Source organism: Populus nigra, chromosome 7 (genome assembly GCF_951802175.1).
Source record: "Populus nigra chromosome 7, ddPopNigr1.1, whole genome shotgun sequence".
Lineage (NCBI taxonomy): Eukaryota > Viridiplantae > Streptophyta > Magnoliopsida > Malpighiales > Salicaceae > Populus > Populus nigra.
The window spans coordinates 5,000,073-5,015,294 of NC_084858.1; the positions used below are offsets into that span (position 1 = coordinate 5,000,073).

The 15,222-nt window shown below is 33.7% G+C and overlaps 2 protein-coding genes and 1 long non-coding RNA gene across 3 annotated transcripts; all 3 read right to left on the minus strand.

The window, feature by feature from the left end:
- Nucleotides 1-5,196: 5,196 nt before the first annotated feature.
- On the minus strand, nucleotides 5,197-6,500 carry LOC133698449 (uncharacterized). The gene is made up of 2 exons (XR_009843143.1): nucleotides 5,889-6,500; nucleotides 5,197-5,778 (listed from the first exon to the last, which is right to left on the minus strand). It is a non-coding gene; the product is annotated as an uncharacterized LOC133698449 (long non-coding RNA).
- A 403-nt stretch (nucleotides 6,501-6,903) lies between these two features.
- LOC133699659 (ubiquitin-conjugating enzyme E2 10-like) lies at nucleotides 6,904-8,414 on the minus strand. The gene is made up of 4 exons (XM_062123006.1): nucleotides 8,160-8,414; nucleotides 7,940-8,067; nucleotides 7,719-7,823; nucleotides 6,904-7,339 (listed from the first exon to the last, which is right to left on the minus strand). Exons 1-4 carry the CDS (start codon nucleotides 8,227-8,229, stop codon nucleotides 7,196-7,198), a joined length of 447 nt encoding a protein of 148 aa, XP_061978990.1. The 5' UTR covers nucleotides 8,230-8,414; the 3' UTR covers nucleotides 6,904-7,195.
- Nucleotides 8,415-9,273: 859 nt separating this feature from the next.
- Nucleotides 9,274-13,206, minus strand: LOC133699658 (rac-like GTP-binding protein 5). Its single transcript, XM_062123005.1, has 7 exons — nucleotides 12,858-13,206; nucleotides 11,379-11,466; nucleotides 11,185-11,294; nucleotides 11,017-11,080; nucleotides 9,931-9,995; nucleotides 9,732-9,797; nucleotides 9,274-9,634 (listed from the first exon to the last, which is right to left on the minus strand). The coding sequence occupies exons 1-7, from the start codon at nucleotides 12,954-12,956 to the stop codon at nucleotides 9,530-9,532; spliced, it is 597 nt and encodes a 198-aa protein (XP_061978989.1). The 5' UTR covers nucleotides 12,957-13,206; the 3' UTR covers nucleotides 9,274-9,529.
- Nucleotides 13,207-15,222: the final 2,016 nt, after the last annotated feature.

Below are 15,222 nucleotides of genomic sequence, written 5' to 3' on the forward strand. Positions count from 1 at the left end.
TGTTTTGATATTAAAATTAATAATAAAATATTATTTTAATATATTTTTAAATAAAAAAAATATTTAAAAAAACAAATGACGGATAACATTTATCTAAAAGAGCTGAGGACTCGTCTTCGTCGTGCCGAAAGGGATAAAGTTTGATGTGGAGACTGAAGTAAAGACGCATCAAGTGAGTTAATTCTCGAGGATTATTGAATATTAATTGCAACTTTTACTGTATAGTTTATAATCATCTAACCTTCGAACTAGGACAATGAAGGTAACTTTTATCATTGACCCAAGATAGATTATTATTCAAATCTTCAAAGTCTCGGCCTTGTGCTTGTTAGGAACTACTTTGATTTTGTAGAAAGACATGGATATTAGTAATTTATACGTCTAGATGCATTTATATTTAGTTTAGTTGAGAATAAATTGATAGTAGCATTGTTATACACGCGCACTACTGGAAGGTTCATTGAATGCTGGGCTGCATAAAAATAATAAAAAAGGCTCTCCAATCTCATGATCGTCCTCTCTCAACCGCTAGCTAGAGATATAGTATGAACTTCTGTTTTTTCACAAGAAAATATACAAGATATAAGAGAAACGGACATCACAACTGTTTATGATGGGAAAGCTTAGTAATTCATGGCTGATTTCATATTTAACATATGGGAAAGCTTTTTATACTGATAAAGAGATATGGTTTTAACTTTTACTGATAGAGAGATGTGGTTTTTGAGGAGTGGTTGGTCTTAATTCTCCATTTCTTATTGATTTCCTAAGCAGAGGATGCCATAACCCAATGAGCCAGGGAGTTCTGGATCCTCACTTGCCGGGAACGACGTGCAGCTTGCCACTTTAGTTGGTCAAGTGTCCCTGTAGTCATATGTGTTTGCACATCAGCAGATCTACCGACGAATCACATTAATGGGACTCTTGTAAATTCCTATGCCTACCGATTTTTTTATGCCTCAAAGGGAGAGATGCAACACGTATACAGACAACTCGACTTGTATACTATACTTTGACTAGCCAACAAACATATATGCCTTACCTTCTCCTTCTTTTCTTTACTTTTTTGTCACAAAAGGGAGCCCAATCCCGAAATTGATTAGAAAAAACATAAAATATTATCATCCCATTTTGAACCTTCAAAATTCACAACAATACTGAAGCAACAAGTAGAACTAAGTGAAGGAAATGATGCTTTTCTTAATTAATAGCATCTTAATGTTTAACCATACATGGATAACTGAGTTGGTAAAGTAAACGAGGATCAAGATGTATACTTTTCATGTGGTCTCCAGTTTGAATTTACTTACTTATTAATATTGATGGTCATGGACTTTAGGGTATAAGTTTTGATTCGCAAGCTTTCTTCAGGTTTAGAGATTTAATTCGGTATGTACAAGTTGATACAAAATACTTTATATATATTTACAAAAAAAAGATCCTAACTTTTTTTCTTCTAGACAATTGGTAATAAATAAAATCTCAAGGTTAGTGACTCTTTTTGCGTTCTAACATGTGTATAGTTCGATCAGTGCTGGCTTGGAGCCATGTAAAGAAACCATTTGTTAGAGGAATATAGAAGAGGTCAAGATTCGGGAGTGTGTGGCCTACATTCTTTATTTTCCAAGATAATGTATGCCATACACATACCATCAACTTTTTTTTTTTGGTAATTATATACATGGTTTTATACAGAAAGTGCCAAGCAAATTCACTTTCCATCAACTAATCATGTGGTTCAATATGGATTATAATTAATGCCATCACTTGAGAAGTACTTTATAATTAATTTTTCATCGGGAAAGCCTGTAAAGTTGCACAGGACACACTGGATGTTGTGATTAGCATTCGCTAATTGGCTTCGAACTACAGGGGAGAGAAAGAAATGGTAGAAAGTTTCAATCAATCGCCTCTTGAATTATTTCAACTATCATTAGTAGCCATGCTTAGTAGTTAGTATGATAGTATTTGATGGATCAACTACCATGGTTTGGTAGGTCAGTGACAAATAAAATAATCATCTTAATTTATGATATGTAGCGCAGTGATGATTAGGACTCCTGAGCTCTTCTTTTGTTTATATCGTTATTGCACAGCACAAAAGTCTAGAACTTTGAACCAGGTTTGCTAGATTTGCAGTGTTGCTCAGGCTCTGACATGAAACAGTTAATCACTGGGAAAATGAAGTCGGAAGGTGTAACATTCAGGAAAGGACCTGATGCAAGAAAATTCAAAATATGGCAACTTCAGAGTGATATCCTTACAGGAGTATTGGAATTGACTTGTGTTATGCCATCCCCACGAGTTCTCCGAGACTCTAGCATATAACACTGTAAGAAATATTTAGGAAAATAAAACATGTTAGAGAGTAGTAGAAGATATATTTAATTCAGAGAGAGAAATAAAAAGATATTGAAGATATAAAAACTTCAATGATGATACAATTAATATTATCAAGAAAATCTCGATAAGATAAATCTGATAATATTAAGAAAAGTTACCATCAATGATTAGAGTAGACAACACGAGCAATCCGAAAGCAAGTTAACCATAACATTTTTTAATGGTTTATATGGCTCACTTTGTTCATTGTTTATGATCTTCTTTGATGTAGTTGGATTCGTCTAATTAAAATATTTTTATTAAGGGTACCAGTGATGTTATCATCAGAGCTTCAAAGTGCCTTTGGTTAATTTTTTTTTCTCTTCTCTCTTCTTCTTGTAATTTGTGAAGAGACATGAGAGATAAAAAAAATAAAAATAAAATAAAATGACTTCGGAGTCACACTAAAACTCTGATGATAACACCACATGTACTATTAAAAAGATATTGATAAGAAGAATTCAATGACACCAAAAAAAATTATAAATGGTAAACGAAGTCAGTCATCTGTGTGGCGCACTCTGATCGCTGTTGGTGACCTTTCTTTGTTTTGTTGAACTCCTCTCATCGGGATCTTTCCAATGGTATTGATGGTATAATTATAGGAGTTTCAGTGTGCCTCCAAAGTCTTTTTCTTTCTTTCCCTTTTCTTTTCTCTCTTCTCTCCTCTCTTTTTATTAAATCTCGTGTCCAACAACTTTATTAGGAGTGAGCAAAAAAATTGATAAACCGATAAAATAAAAAAAAATAACTGAAAAAATCGAATCAAGAAAAAAAACCGATTAAACCGATTAAAATATTTAGAAACACTTCTGGTTCAGTTCGGTTTTGGTTTTGATTTTGTAATGCTGAAACCGATTAAACCCCAACCAAACTAAACCGGTTCGGTACAGATAAAAAAGGTACTATAAATAAAAAAAAAAAACCTTTTGTAAAGCAGTAACCCTAGGAGTCGCACGCCCACACCTTTCCCTTACCCTTAGAGACAAAAACAATCAGACATGCCCCCCATTTTCCAATCTTTATTCTTCAATTTCCACTCTAGATCTAGCATCCCAGGCTTACCAGCAACACCCCCCATCTTCTAATCTTCATTCTTCAATTTCATCTTTAGATCTAAAATTCCCTTCCAATCTTCATTCTTCAATTTCCACTTTAGATCTAGCATCCCAAGCTTCTCAGCAACACCCCCAAGCCTTAGCAACAACTAGCAGTTCATCTAAGCGCTCTTCTTCAGTTCATTGTAGTAAGCCAGTAAGATTTTTCTCTTTGTATTAACTATCAGGGCGAGTTGTAATGTTTATATGAATTTTTGTTTTTTTTGGATCTTACGTTAACTTCTGTTGCGTTCGGGATCCCTAGGTCTATGCTTGCTTGTCATCCATTGATGTATATAACTCTATCAAGTTTGAATTCTAAGACCCTTTCAGAGGTATATATGCTCAAAATTACTTTGGTAGTTTATGTAATTTCATACGATCCATTATTTTTGCTCATTTCTGTTAAGTTTTAAAATCTAGGAATATCTTCGATGTTCTCCTGATCTTGATCCATAACAACGAAGTTGCTGCATTGACCTTATTGCATCTTTGATTCTTGTATGCATTTTGAAAACTATATCTACAACTTTGTGTATTAAATGTATTCCTAAACATAGAATTTACATCAATGATCTTTATGTATAATTATAACAATAATATTGAATACAAATTATTATTTTTTATACAAGTAAAATGTTGGAAAGGTGCTCTTCTGGCCTTTGGGTAGATCGATAGGTTTTGTCAAACTTGGCTTCACAAATTTTATAGTGACCAAAAAGTTAAAAAATGAGCAATTTGAGTTATTGTAGTTTTTGGTTAATGCTAGAGAATGAGAGAGGATGAGGGGGGATTGAAACTTGTGTATTTAGTTGCTTTATTCAGAAAACCTTTAATTTGAAAAAAAATAATGACTTGATTGTTCAATGCTCTTAGTAGTCTATTAATTATACAACCTTTTATTTCTCTAGAATTACCAGTATTTTTTTAATGATTACAAGAGGGATAAAAAAAAAACATGTATTACTAATTTGATTTTGAAACCTACGAACACCTTGAATCAGATAATTTTTCTTATAAACCTACACCTTTTATTTTATAATCTATTGATTAACGCATTTTCATTCTAACATGTCTAATTTTTTGTTTTGTAGAATTTGATGGAAAGTTACATCTATCCATGGATGATAATTAGAGATGATGTGCACAATGAAGATTTTTTTTTTCTGGCTTGGAGTGTTTGATGACAATGTTATTGTTGTTTTTTTAAACCTTTTAAAGGCCTTACTTTGTAATTTAGATTTTAATTTATTAGTGTTTATTATTTAAACTCTTCTGCAGCGGGAGCCGGGAGTTAAACTCTTCTATAGCAAGAGTTCTACTCACTCATACAAAATAGAAGAAAAATATTCAGAAGGAAAAAAATATTGAACACAAGATTGACACTAATAATTTAATACAAATAAATATTTAGTGGCAAAAAAATTAAATATACTTTGGAATATTATAAGAAAATTAGACAATATTAACATCGTTTACAAGTCCATCAGAAAACCCATTAAAAACCCAATAGAAAGTCCAAAAGACCAAAACAACAATATAGGTTTTTTCAGCTTTTTGATATAAAAAACCAAATCGAACCGAACCCAGTTGGCTGGAACCGGTTTATTTTTTTCTTTCAAAATTTCTGTTTTGGTTGTTTTTATTTGTAAAAACTGAACCGAACAGAAAATAATCACCTCTAAACTTTATAATTTAATAAAATTGCAAATATTAATTGCAACTCATGAATCGCATGTATCATTTATGACTCTATGAACCTTACTATTTTTTAAAATAATTTGTTACACTGTTATTTCATTAGTTTTTTTTACCATAGAATACTAAAGAACTCCCATCCCCATCACCAGGGGCAGAATCAGAAGGGCTGGGGCTGGCAATTAGGGCTGAGTATTTTCGGTTCGGTCCGGTTTTGGACCAAAATAAACAACCAAACCGTTTTTTTTTTAGATTTTGAACCGAACCGAACTGAAAACCGGTTCAAACCGATTAATTTCGGTTCGGTTCGGTTCGGTTTTTTTCCCTTCCAAACCGGTTCAAACCGAACTGCAATGCCAAGATGCCATCCTCTAAGAATCAACAATGTTGTTCTCGTTGTTACAACTTCTTGCAAAGGAAAAAATAATTACAAAAAAACAGTATCAATTCTTAGCCATCACTACTTGGATTTTTCTGGACACTCTTCAGCTTCTAGACCCGAAATAATTCCTCTCTGGTAATCAAGGTGGGATCTGTTAAAAGCCGTGACCCATGAAGGAGAATCAAGTAAATCAATGGAAGAATCATCAGCAATTCATCTCTGACATGACAAGTTTGAGAGATGAGAGATGAGAGACAGAAAGCATGGAAGATTGGAAGAGAAGAAGACAAATTTTACTCAAATGTTGAAATGAAATATTAAAGCTTTACCTGTAATCTTTACTTTGCCTTCACGTTGAGAGATAAGAGACAAAGAGAGCATTGAAGCTGTGAATGAAGGGACCCTTCAATGTGAAAGCATTCAAAGACTTAAACAAGGGAGAGGGCGGCTGTGTGCAAGGGAAAGAAATGATAAAGGTCTGCTAGGGTTGGCTAATGGAAGGGAGGGGTGGCCCGCGCTTGGTTTGTTACTTTATTTTATTTTTTTCATTTTTAAATCGAACCGGTTCGGTTCGGGTTGGCCGGTTCAGGCACACCAAAACCGGACCGGACATTTCCTAAATATTTTAATCGGTTCAATCGGTTTTTTGTACCGGTTCGGTTTTTTTGGTTAATTTTTTTTTTGGTTTTCTCGGTTAAATCGGTTTTTCGGTTTTTTTGCTCACCCCTACTGGCAATGGCAGGCCGTGCAAGGAAATTTTTTTTAACCCCCCTCCATTAACAAATTATATTTTTAGCTTTAAAAATAAAATAAAAAATTAAATTTTACCCCTAAAATTGTTTTCTAATTTGACCTTTCCAAACTAAAATTCCTAGCTAAACCACTACCCCCTACCAAAAAGATAATATACTTTAACAGACTTGCAGGCAGTGAAAAGACCCGTGTCAACATATGCAAGGTTAGGTTAGTTCTCTTGTGATATAGATTTATGCTTTAGCTAATCTGAGTTGTTGGGATGCGATGCTAGCCAACAGGAAATTGTTGGGATTAATTAAAGTAATACAAATTTTATGGGCCACTTGGTTGGATTCATGTCAATCAATGTTTTTTTTTTCTTCTTCAAAATAATTATGATTGGTATATTAGGAAACAAAACTAATTATATATATATATAATTGGATTTTAAAAGGGCGATTTATGGTTTAATTGGTATGTATATAGTAACATTCCCTTAAATTCAAACTTGAAATGATAAAATGGAGATTGAATTTATAATAAATTGATTAATAACTCCAATTAATTTTGAAAATTATCAAGTCTTTTTCATTCGTGAAGATTTATAGCTAAATAAACCATCAATGAGAGATTTATTGCAAATGCAGAGCAGATTTAGTAGTAGTTTACACACACCATGACCTAAGAACAAGGGGAACCATAAGTTCAAAAGTGGCCAACCATTTATGTCCGAGAAATGAGAGACTCAAATTACAAGTTACTACTGTCTGGTAACGTTTCCTTGTTTTTATTCAGCACACTATATATAAGCTGCGCAATTAGTAGTATGACCAATAGATACTCATTGATGGAAAAATTCATAGTACTATCAAACAAGAACATATATGGTGGAGTTCAGGGCCTATCCCATGGCATACTTTTGAGTCCAGCTCCTAGCAGAAGACTCATACTTGATCTTGTCGGCCTTGTACATATGGGCTATTTCAGGAACAAGAGGATCGTCAGGGTTTGGATCTGTAAGCAGTGAGCATATGGAGAGTAAAACCTGCATGAATCCCCCACAATAAGATGTCAGAATAATTCTAAGCAATGCTTGAAGCCTTGAGCGTGGAAAGGATTAAAAGAACGTGAGATGAGGCATGCGTCCATCTCTTTCTTTATATTGTAATTTATAATTCAAGGTAATTGGCTTCACTCAAATGGAGGGAGCACCTAAATAGGCTAGTTCCTATCTGCACGAGTACTGTTCTCCATGATGTATCAGAAAAGAAGAGATGCAACGCAATTTGAGATTTTGAGAATCATTTGTTGATTTTTTGAAATGACGCAGTCCTGATGCCTTAATTATTATGTGTAATTAGAGTGAAATGATTTTAAGATTTATGTGGTGTCCTGTTCAAGAAAGTTCTTCAAGATAACCCCACCTTTGATATGGTGAGCGCAGGGCTCCATTGTTCCTTGAGTATGTCCAAGCAGATGTTCCCGTTACTGTTTATGTTTGGATGGAATACCTTGGTCCTGAAGGCAACCTGCTTGCAATTATTCAATGAAGATCATCATATAGACATGTTCGGATGGTATAGACAGAAAGACAACAATAATCATGAGAAAGGGCTTAACAGTCTTGTTTTTCTTTTTATCTTACCTTGGGAGGTTTAAAAGGATAATCCGGTGGGAAATGAATGGTAACAAGGAAAACACCACCCGCGTAGGGACTGTCATTTGGACCTATGATGGTGGCTTGCCAATGGAACATATCCTCAGCCACAGGACCTGAAATAAAAATAGGCAAAAGGCAGTCAAGTAACTTTCTAAACAAGAATGAACCGTGATGTTATTATATTCAAGCCTTCTGGTCCTGTTACCTGCACTGCATGAAGTTGGGGGATCTCTCTGCAAGTCCTTGAGCTCCTTCAATATTCTTTTCGATGCCATTCTATTCAATTTCTTTGTTGCAGTATGGAAGAGAGTAATTCAAGAATAAAGATTGCGAAGCTAGAGAAGAAAACCAAGATATGGATGCTGGCAGAAGGGAAGATGGTGGTGTATTTAATAGAGGAATTGGCAATGCTGGAGAAGAGAGGTGTGTATTTGGCAAAGGTCCACACTAATTCTTTTTGCACTGTACTCTCTCTTTTAGAAGGTGGCGCAGTATAAATTCCAGAAAAAAGTAGCAAGTAAAGAATCATGTTTTATGACAACAACAACTTGAAAGAGATTTGCTGTTCTGCAATATTAAAAAGTTACTATCAACTATCATTCTACCAGCATTGCTATCACTTAAAGAAAATATATGATTCCCTGATAATTGACAAGGACATCTTAGGAGAGTTCCCTCCCTTTGAGCCACCTCTGTTTTGCATTAACTTGGAATCTCCCTCTCCTGTCCTTAAAATCATCCATAAGGTCAATAAGATCAGGAAAAAAAAACCATTTCTTTCCAATTCTGGTTTTACTTTTCCCAGTCAACCCATCCAATCACATTTATATCATTCATAAGATGAATTAAATGATCTAAACAAAAGGAATCCGCTTTCTAGGTGATGCTTTTGACCACCATCAGTACATGAAACAATCATGGTTCTAGTTCTAGATGACCAATCAGGTATCTTCAAAACCACAATAGCTACCACTAGACACCAAGCCATGCCCTATAAAGAAAAATATTCGTCCCTAGCTAATTCACAGAAATGATATCTTGGTTTGAGCATCTGGAAAAGCTTTGAAGCAGATGGGGGTAAGGGAACCAAAGAATTTTTTTTACAGTATCCTTCAAAAGAAAGATGGATACCATATTCCCTCTTTCTTGTTTTCCTGATGTTGACTGGAGGTTTTAAAATTGCCGTTCCACAAACAATACAGCAGGAACAGGCGCATGTAAATCAGTTAATGTGGATGAGAATCAACTATAATAGCACAAAATCATAATTATATTCCGATTCTCTAAGCGCACTAAAACAGGTTTCCGATCATGGTACAGGAGAGAAAGCTTGGTATTTCATAAGAAATTCTGCCCAGTCTGGTCTACAACATGTAGGTAGGCCTACAGAAACAGTAGACGTGTGAAAGTAAACAATCACAACGTGAAACATTAATATACAAATCACAAAGCAACAAACACCTTGATTCTTGTAAGTGCCCCCTAGTTCTGTCAGTATAGACTACGGACCACATCCTGCTGCTTCCTAGAGATGGCAACTAATGCGATGAATGTGCTAGTTGGTTTATTACACGATCACAATATAGAGCAGGCCTTCTGTGCCTTTCTCTTCTTTTTCTTCTTCTGTTTTGGAGGCTGGAGGACCACCTTAATGGCCGCATCAAAGACAGCTTTGACATTCTGCGTTTGAAAAGAGTAGATGGAACAAATTCTGTTAGTAATGAGGTAAGCACCAAACTTCTCTTATGATTTATCATCAAGAACTTAATTTACATACCTGCTGTGTTTTCGAACTGCATTCAATGTAAACAGGAGCCCCAATTAGCTTTCTCAGTTCCTCACCCTTTCAAAAGAAAAAAAAAATTTAAGTTTTTTATTTCCTTTATATGGGCTGACATGATAGTATCCACAATAGAAGAAAAAAGGCAAGGCAAACTAGAAAAACGATAGTTAGGATGTGATGCAGCAGCTGATACCTGAGCTGTGGTGATGGGCACTGCACCTGGGTGATCTAAAAAGAATTGTTTATCATCTCGGAGATCTACAGGGAGCAAATTTAGTTGTCATGAAACTCATTTTTTGTCGACAGGTTAGGAAAATTGATACAAGACATTCTATGCTGAGGCACTGTAAAACTAAAAATAACCTGGCAATTAACGAAAAGGGTAGTGCCATGTAGTATTATGGAAGTTCATTATCTCCAAGTTAATCATTGCAAAGATATGCTTAAAACCAATAGCAGCTTGAACTAACACATGGTCATGGAATTCAACCAGATATAACAAGTTACTGCTGAGCACTTTCTGAAAGATATCAGTTCAATTGGCTGATACATACCCTTTTCATTTAACCCAAATCCAGAAGAGATGTACAAGTGCCAAACATCTAGGCAAGCTATCAGACAGGGTTTTTAGGCACTGGTGATTGAATAATGAATGCTTACTAAAAGCATCTTTATTTATGCAACCGGCCACAAAAATTTTGGATATGCTCAAAACTGCTCAAGCTTCTGAAAGTGTCATCAAACCACAAAATAATTCAATTTTTAAAGTATTCATAGCAAGCCCATGCAGGGTGGCATGGAGTGCTGTAATATGTTAAAAAATCAAGTTCGGCCAATTTAATGGCCATTTCTAATATACAATATATCTCCCCCGTGCTCCCAATTCAATTGAATGAGCCTTAAAAGCACATAGTTCAGTGTTAATTTATGCTAATCTTTATAGAAATGTTCATTTAAGCACAGCCCTGAATAACATTGCATCATTTCAACTATCCTAATATGGCTTCAAGAAACCTCATCTTGTTTGGGTCCATGAATACATTGACTAGTGACTTTATCATCATGTCACTTGCAAGAAAATTAAGTGAGCAGGCGGAATAAAATATCTGAAGTTACTACATGACACTCACATACATCAAGGGATCTTGAAAACCAAGTTCAAAGATTCAAAGCTATTGACCACATAGGCAGGAAAAGCTAGTCTTAGACTCCTAGCAGAGAATTCTATAATATACCAAACTTCTGCATTGTTCCTTAAAGTAAGAGGAGTAGGACTTACCAAGCTTTGTCCCGACAAGAATAATTGGAACACCAGGTGCATAGTGCCTCAATTCAGGAATCCACTATACACGAGACACAAAAAATAAAAATTCATTCTCACATACACATAATCAGACATATAACATTTAACAAAGACAAGAATTTCTGAAGATAATGTAGGTCTTACTTTCTTTGCAACATTTTCATAGCTGGCCTTGCTAATGAGGGAGAAAGCAAGCAGGAAAATGTCTGCCCCCCGATAGCTCAAAGGCCTCAGTCTATTGTAATCTTCCTGGCCTGTGCCATAAAGTCAATACATGAAGTGATTACCATGAACATTTAAAAGACAGGAAAAGGAAATTTTATTAATTTGAAACCTACCAGCAGTATCCCACAACCCTAAATTGACAGTGCTCCCATCCACAACCACATTTGCACTGAAATTGTCAAACACGGTCGGCACATAATCCTATTTTCAGAAAATACAGCAAAAAGAATCCTTGATGTTAAAACCATTATTTCCCAGTCTATATTGGAATATTATCAAAATTACAAGGAAAAGGCAAGCAGAAATGCCGAATCACCACAACATAAATCATATAACAGGGCTTTCCCAAAGCATTTAGAGGGAATATTCAAACTTTGAATACAGAAAGAACCAGTTAAAAACAGGATTACAATTTCTGTGAAAACGAAAACTGAAGAGAGAATCCAGAAAACACTCTTTTCTTCTAATTCTGCTCAGCTCAAAATACAAGAAGAGTAGGATCAAAGCAAGCATTTTTCCAGGAATATTTCAATGTAACAGAGTGAACCTCCAAAAATAACCCCAAAAGTCAAACTTGTTAGAGGTCTCCAAGTGGAAAAACCCACCTAAACTAAACCTATTACTAGTGTGAGGCCAGCTTCAGCTGATTAACCTATTACAAATTAAAAATACAAGAATTCTACTGTCTCCACGTTTTGTTTGCCAGGTTAACACTTCAATTAGCTCTTATTTAAGACAATACACCAGTACAGAAACATGTTCTGAAAGTGAATTACTTGTAAAAGGCATGGTCAGTTGAAGGATTCTCCATATCAGTTCCTAAGCAAAGACAAATTTACTATAAAAGGACAAAATTTGTTGAATTTCCTCTCAGTTTCCACATTCTCGTGTTGCTAAACAGAATCAGATGCCAAAAACCGAGACCCTTGACCTTCACTCCATAAGTTTTTAAACAAAGAAAAAACACCTCGACAAACCCAATTACTTAAAAAATAAGGCTCCGTTGACTTAACATGACAAATTGCAATCTAGAATTCTCTTTACGTTTCTCACATTTTCCAGGGAAACAAACAGAGAACCAAAAGAGACCTAAACTTTATACCCCAAATTATAGGTTTTGAGCAAAAAAGCAACACTCCATCTACTAAAACCAATTACTTTTATCAAGCCCAGTTGACATAACAATATATCTTCCATATTCCGGGTATCTAAAACAGTAACCTATACCTAAAATCCTTAAGCTTGACCTCTCAATCCAAAATTTGTTAAAACAAAGAAAAAGGCACAACCTTGACAAACTCAATTAGGTTGACTTAACATGGTAAATTTCAATCTATGATACTCTCTACACTCCCTGCATTTTCCAGGAAAACAAACACAAAAACGCAAAAAAAAACAAACCTTTACATTCCAATTTTAGGTTTTAAACCAAAAAAGCAGCACCCTTTCAGCTAAACCTAATTAGTTTTTATTAACCCCAGTTGAATTAACAAACATATCTTCCACTTTCCCGCATTTTCTTTTCCTATGAACCAAACAGAAACTAAAGCAAAAAAGAAAAAAAGAAAGCAAAAGATTGTAACTTTACTTACAGTAGGGAAAGTGTTGCTGGTGTAGGAAATGAGCATGCAAGTCTTTCCAACAGCACCATCACCAACAGTGACACACTTTATGAATCTTGAAGCACTCATTTTCTTTCTTTCAATTACAAAACCCTAGTGGTCAATTCTTGAAAGAACATAGAGAAACTGAACGAGAGAGTAACGTGAATCTCTTAAGTAAGTAGCACAAGAAAGAAATGTAGTAAGCAAGCAAGCAAGCAATCAAAAACAAAGAAAATTTAGGGAGCTGGGCCTAGAGAAAGAAAGAAGAGACAACTCTTGCCAGCTATAGGGTTCCTATATTTCATGTCCTTGTATTTCTACTCCTAACTAGTAACAATGAATCCACCAACACCCATCACTTTCTATATATTTTTTTTTTAAGATTTCCATAACAATTAACAAAATGGGTTACTATTCATTTTAATATTCATTGTACTAGTATAATTACAAATTGCAAATTACTAAATCTTCTCGAGACGTTACTATACAACAACACGCATATTACTATTTATTATAATAGTATCATTATGAATTTTTCCTTTTAAAAAAAAACCCGTTGAACTAGACTTTCTTGGCAAGATTGTTTATATTTATCATTTATTTTTTTTTTACAGAAAAATTATGACTTTACCTTTAAAATAAAAAAAAATTAATACCTTTTCCTCATGGATGGATGTTTTAGTTATTTTATTTATTTCAAAATAATATAATTACTTTAATCTTTTTAGAGACAAAAATAATATAACTCTATTATAAGATTTTTTTTTATCATTTCACGTTAATTTTATTATAAAGTTGGAAGTTGTTCAAGATTATAGTAATTTGAATATATTAAATATTACTTTTTAAAAAAATATACACGCACCAGCTTGTGAGCAACCCTTATATTATTCAAACAGCGCGTGCGAAGTCGTCCGACCACCAAATACATGCCTTTCATGGCAATGCTTGGAAGAACTAGGCCCTCCAAACCTGATGAGATGGCAAGTGCTCCAAGATTCAAGGTAGTTTGGTGCCGGCTACAATTTTTTCCCTTTTCTTCTTTTTATCTCCACCTGGACTTTCATACAACCCCTTCAAAATTCAAAAGCAACCATTTATTTTGTTGATTCTTCATATTTGATCTTTTTTTTTATTATGATTTTTTTATTTTAAATAATTTATATAATTGGTATGCCTTTTCAATTTCACCCTCTTAATTTTTATTTTTTTTTCAAATTTGATCTCCATTCTTTTGATTAATATTTTTTTATTTGAAATCATTTTTAAAATTTATTTGTTTTATGATTTCACCCTTTGATTTTTTTCTATCAAATTTAATCTTTATTTTTTTATTGTCATTTTTTTTTTGCTTTAGCAAGTTTTTTAAATTGGCCCATAATGAATTTCTTAATTGGACTCAAATCTAAGGTTTCATGGATTGTGAATTTTTAAAATTTAACTAGGTTTAGGATGTTTGTCCAAGTTTGCTTCTTCTTTTTTCCCCCTTTGTCCAAGCTTTTATTTTCTCGTTTCATCCTTCATTATTTCTTCAATTGAAGATTGGGTTTCTTTTTTTTTTAGCTTGCTTTTTATAGAATTTCTTGCTGGTCTTGAAAATGATCTGGTTATCTCAGGTCTTTTATTTTATTGTTCTTCATTGGGTTTTTTTGGTGAATTCTTTAAATTTATATTTTTTTTCCCGATCCCTTATTTCAATATTTTAAATGATTTTCTAAAATAATTTAAACGGTTATAATTATTTTTCCATTTCATTCCCCTTTTTTTCATTTAAACTTAATTCTTATTCTTTTGATTGTTATTTTTTTTATTTGAGATAAAAATTCAAATTATTTTTATTTGTCTGTTTTCTTTAGGATTTTCCACTGGTTTTGAAAATGACCCGGGTTTTTTTGGTTCTTTTTAATTGTTGCTCTTTGTTGGATTTACTTTGGCTAATTAATATTATATTGGTTAGGAATTAAGATTTTTAATTAAGCCTAGGTCTGGGATTTAATAGGCTACGTATTTGAGACCTTTGCACAAGTTTAGAAGGTTTACCCGAGTTTTCTTGGTTTTTTTTCTTCTTTAAAGCTGATTTTTTAAAACAAATTTATCATTCAACATTTATATCATTACTAATTAGACTTTGTTTTTTTTTTCCTTTTATATGATTTTTTAACCGTGCATTTTTTGTTGTTTTCCTTTATTTTTTGTTTGTCCATATATTAGTTTGTTTTCCTCAGTTGCGTCTATTCCTTAAGTCATATTAAAAAAAAATCAAAACACACTTACGTCATAAAATTACAAATGTTTTTTCAATTTCACCCTTTTTTATTTTTTTATCTTTAAAACCCGGTTCTCGTTCTTTTTA